General features: G+C 37.7%; 1 protein-coding gene across 1 annotated transcript; it reads right to left on the bottom strand.

Moving 5' to 3' along the window:
- Positions 1 to 2070: 2070 nt before the first annotated feature.
- Or5b95 (olfactory receptor family 5 subfamily B member 95) lies at positions 2071 to 3009 on the bottom strand. Its single transcript, NM_001000252.1, is given in 1 exon segment — positions 2071 to 3009. A coding segment is annotated over 1 exon segment (939 nt).
- Positions 3010 to 5244: the final 2235 nt, after the last annotated feature.

The raw sequence follows: 5244 nt of genomic DNA, 5'->3' as shown, positions 1-5244 counted from the left end.
GCAGTTCTGTTGCATGCTATCATAGTCACTGTTGATTTATATGTATATCAGTCCACTTGTGTCTGAAAGTCATCCATCACCTCTGGCTCTTGTAATCTTTCTGCCTAATCTTCTACATAGATCTCTGAGCATTGAGGATAGGAGTGTGATGATGATATTCCATTGAAGGATTTAAATGCTTCAAAGTCTTTCACACTCTGTTCATTATTCAATTGCAGGCTTCTGTAAGTTGCCATTACTATGAGAAGAAACTTTTCTGATGAGGACTGAGCAAGGTACTGATCTATCGGTATAGCAACATGTCATTGGGTATCATTTTATTGCTATGTTCCTTTAGCAGAACACCACTGTCCTCTTAGCCCCATGACCTATCTAGTCTCAGGTTCTTGGCCACATTAGCAATGCTAGGCATGGGTAACAAGCAGGCCCATGGAATTAAAACAGACCAAGCTACTGCTCTTACTTATATTTAGATTCTAGCTGAGATGCTGATGAGCACCGTGAAGACAAGGCAGAGTGGAGGGACAGTGTGAATAGGAAGGAAACTGACTGTCTTATATGGGACTCATGGAAGTCTTCCAAGATGGCTAGCATCTGTTTAGGAAGAGAACGGAATGCAGTAAAGGAAATGTCCATGCATGGGAGCAGCAAGAAGTAGGGGCATGTTTGCAGTGTGAACTGGGTGAAGGGACAGACTGTGAGTAACATGAGGTGACACAACTTTATTAGTGATGAATGGACATAGATAACATGAATGATCCACAGCATGGTCAAAGCACTGCATGGGAGGGTATCCATGTGCAACAGATCCCTTTGTTTTCACTCTACCTTCACTGTGCTCTGTGTGATTTTTCCTTTTGGAATATATGATATAACAAATAAGTTTTTATAAATTAGCTTCAACAAGAAAAAAGTATTAATTCACTTAAGATGCCTGTTTAAAAGCTAAATTTGTATAAAATACTCTGATCACTTCACTCAATAAATACACCAAGAATATGGACACATGAGTCTAGACCTGCATCTATTAGAGGACTTAGAATAGTTATGCAACTAAACAAAAACAATCATAATTGGTCTTCCAATACCCTGATGAACTGTCTTAACTCATTTTATTGAATACTAGCAGTACGACTTGGAATGCACAGATAAGAGTATAAAGCACTTGCCATGTAAGTATGAAGACTAGAGTTGGAATTCTCATACATAACACACATTCTCATAAATTTTCCTAAATGTAGGATAGCAAAATAACAAGGAGTACAGAACAGATAACAAACTTGGCTCCATAAAAAAGGAACATCTCATGGATGTGGCTATCAGAGCAAGAGAGAATCATGACTTCTTGATCATCATAGAAAAAGTAATGGACAGCATGACATAATGTCACATAAATGACAACATAGGGGCCCATCATAATACCAGCACTGAGACCATAGAACTACATCTGTAATACCAAAACTCAGAAGATGGAGGTGGATCTCAGAGAAAAGTTACTAGCTAGACTAGCTGTTCGGCCAGCTTGTTTTCACTTGCCTACTTAAATAAATATTGTAGAGAGCCATTGAGAAAGATGCCCAGCATCTGGCCCCTATATATGTACCAGCATCCACACATATACCCTCACATACAAAAATATGTGAATATACAAGCATACATACCACACACAAATGCAAAACAAAGCCAAGAAGAATGAAAACACCCATAGAACAGGTTTTCTTTATGTTTGAATATTTTTCTACCCATGTATGTGTGTGTGCCCTGCATTCACAAGCAGATACTTCTCATGGGCTTTTATTTTGCCTCACAGTTTGCATTGTACAAATGGTTAGTAAAGAGTCTGATCCATGAGTGTTTAGAAAAAACATACCCAACAATGCTTAAGCTTCACTTTAGCCATACTAGAACAGATATTGCATTTATATCATTCCTTCTATTTTCCAAAAAAAGGGGAACATTTAAAAAGATATGGGTATTGATTCTTCTACTTAGCATCAATGTAACCTGAAATCTCACAAGGTACCTAGGGAAGCATGGAGTTGCATTACAGTGCATTATATGATGCAAGACTCAAAATCCTAAGGAATATTTTGCTTTCTCTACAACTTTCTTGAATGCACTTTTTACCTCTTTGTTCCTGAGGCTGTAGACCACAGGGTTCAGCATGGGGATAACCATGGTGTAGAACACAGACACAATTTTGTCAGTGTCCATGGAGTGGTGGGAGCTGGGTTGTAAGTACATGAAAATAAGAGTGCCATAGAAAATGGAGACAGCAGTAAAGTGAGAAACGCAGGTGGACATAGCCTTCTGATATCCTGCAGTTGAGCGCATCTTGAAGATGGTGATGAAGATGAATATGTAAGATATCAAAATGACAAGGAGTGCAGAACAGATAACAAAGCTTGCTCCATATAGAAGGATCATTTCACTGACGTGTCTATCAGAACAAGAGAGAACCATGACTGCTGGAACATCACAGAAAAAGTGATGGACCACATTGGACTTACAGAAATAGAGTCTAAATGTATCCCCAGTGTGGATGGAGGAATTCAGGAAACCCCCAGCGTAGCAGGCTATGGTCAGACATGCACAAGTAGTTGGAGTCATTGTGGTGGTATAATGCAGGGGTTTGCACACTGCTGCATAGCGATCATAAGCCATTGCAGCCAAGAGAAAATTTTCTGCTGTAGCAAAAACTACAAATAAGAACATCTGAGCAGCACAAGCACTGTAGGAAATGGCTTGGTTTCCTACAAGAAGTCCAGCAACAACTGTTGGGGTGACAGCAGAGGAGTAAAAGATATCCACCAGAGACAAGTTACCAAGAAAAATGTACATAGGAGTGTGGAGTCGGGAGTCCCAGAGAATCAGCACAAGCATCCCCAAGTTTCCAGTCATGTTAATGAAGTAGATAAGAGTGAAAATGATAAAGAGTGGTGTCTGCAGTTCTGATGCATTGGTCAGACCTAGAAGGATGAACTCTGTTACCTCTGTCCTGTTCTCCATCACTATTATCTTGGAAACAGGAGTTGTCCTATCATGAACAGAAGAAGGCCATATTAAGAAATTGATGTATTCATATAATGACAAGGATTAGTTCATAATAAGAAGCACATAGTAACAATATGTGTTTCAAATTTCTTTATAACCAGTCCGAATGAGATGGGTTAGTGCGTAAAAGTGCGTACACAAAGTCTGAATTCAGTACTCAGATCTTACAATGTGAAAGAAAAGAACCAATTCTCAAGAGATATTCTCTGGCCTCCATGCATTGACTAAGGCACACACATCCATACACCTCATATATACATTCTCATTGAAATTGAAAGGTTCCCTATAACTAAAGCATAAGCCTGAAAAAATTTTGTTTAAAGGATTTCAGCCAATTGAATAAATTATTTTTAGAGGATATCACTTGTTAGCTTAATGAATTACTCAACATTTCTGAAGGTTGCAGTTACAGACTTCTCTATGTGAATAAATGTGCAAAATACTGTTCTCTAGACACTTCTATACATGTACTCCCATATTTCTGATCAAATTTGAATAATGGGCACTTTCTCTTAGATTTCAGAACATCAGAGACTAAGATTTATATACATGTTGATAGAACAAGGTTGCAAGCCAATTTTTTGTCCCAGACAAATGATGTCCAATAGTGTAACCTAAGTTTAAATCAAGTTGCAATTTATAATTAGCCAGTGTCTTTGCTGGATCACTTTAGTCTTACAGCTTCCCCTATTGAACTCAGTGACATAACAGATCTAGTGAAATGACTGGGGCAAAAGGAGCTTCTGTAAATGCAGAGACAATTATAATAAAGGTGGGCAGGATACCAGGCAGTACTGGGTAGAAAATGTTTGGTTCTGGGGAGACTAGCATGTCAGCCTCACATTTGCAGCCTAAGAACCACTGTTCCTGCTCAACTCTAAGCCATATTTTCTACATCTGCAGAATAAAGATGATAATGTGTTCAGTGTTTAGGTATTATTATCTAAATTAAATGAGAAAAATCTACTTTCTAAGTGCACAAACACGGGTATTTAGTTGTGTTGCATGATTGCTAGCCATGCCATCGTCATCATCACTATCACCACCACCACCACCACTACCACCACCACCACCACCACCACCACCACCACCACCAATCTCATTATAACCAGGTATCAGAATTCAACTCTGCCCTTCCTCAAACCTGAGAAAAGTTTATGGCAACTAGTAGGGCAATAGGTATTGAAGTCTAACTATCTCATTCCCCGATTTCCTTTTTCATATAGTCATTCCTGCGCATCTTTGGGTGAACCCCAGGCACTCATGCTATGCCCATCGGGTTGATTATCCATATCAGCCACTCTTCTTTAATATTTTCTTGCATTTCTTTACCTCAGCTTGGGTTCCTTTTCCTTCTTTTGCTTACTATTGCTCTAACTTGATTGAATCACAAACATTAAGAGTTGAAAGTTTGTGATTGTGAGCTATATAGAGATTCATGACTTGTTTTAGTAGAAAAAAACTGAGTTTTTGTTTTAATCTTTTATGATATAAACACAGTACTTTAAAATAATTTTATTGGAATTTTAAGGCCTTAGAAGTATATCTACCTTCTACCAACTACGTCTTCTTCCTCGATTTCTTTAGTCATTTCAGCATACCACCTGACAAACCTAGAGAATAAGGCTTTATGTAAACCTTAACACACATGACCACTTTAAAAATATATGGGGTGCTATGGATACCACAAGAACCATATGAAAAAGCATATATGTGAGTGCATGTATATGTAATTCTGCTTATATGTGAATGAGACATATTACCACATTTTGTTTACCATTTGTTGTTTGTAAATTGCCTGATAGCCTAGTTTTCCACACCTAGTTCAAAGAGTGATAGTTCCGTATTTAAGTAGATTTTTCCATACTAAAAAGCTATTGTTTTTACTCAAATGGATCATCCATGAATGCTTAAATATATGGTATGTGGTTAAATTTAAAATGAGAGTATGGGATTTGAGTGGGGAATCACTAAAATGTAGATTACTTCCTTGTCTCATTAAGTTACAATCATTTCTTTAGTTTAAAGAATGATCATCTTAGTTTATACTTTTTTAAATTTCCAGTGGGATACGAACAGGTAACAAATATTTTCAAATTAATACCTAACCAGCCAGTGCCTCATCTCTACTGTTTGCTCTAAAATGTTTAGAAAGTAGGACACTGATAATTTCATAAATACCATTCAGCT

The sequence above is a fragment of the Rattus norvegicus genome, chromosome 1, assembly GCF_021556685.1.
Source record: "Rattus norvegicus strain SHRSP/BbbUtx chromosome 1, alternate assembly SHRSP_T2T, whole genome shotgun sequence".
Classification (NCBI taxonomy): domain Eukaryota; kingdom Metazoa; phylum Chordata; class Mammalia; order Rodentia; family Muridae; genus Rattus; species Rattus norvegicus.
This window is presented reverse-complemented; position numbering and strand designations above follow the sequence as displayed.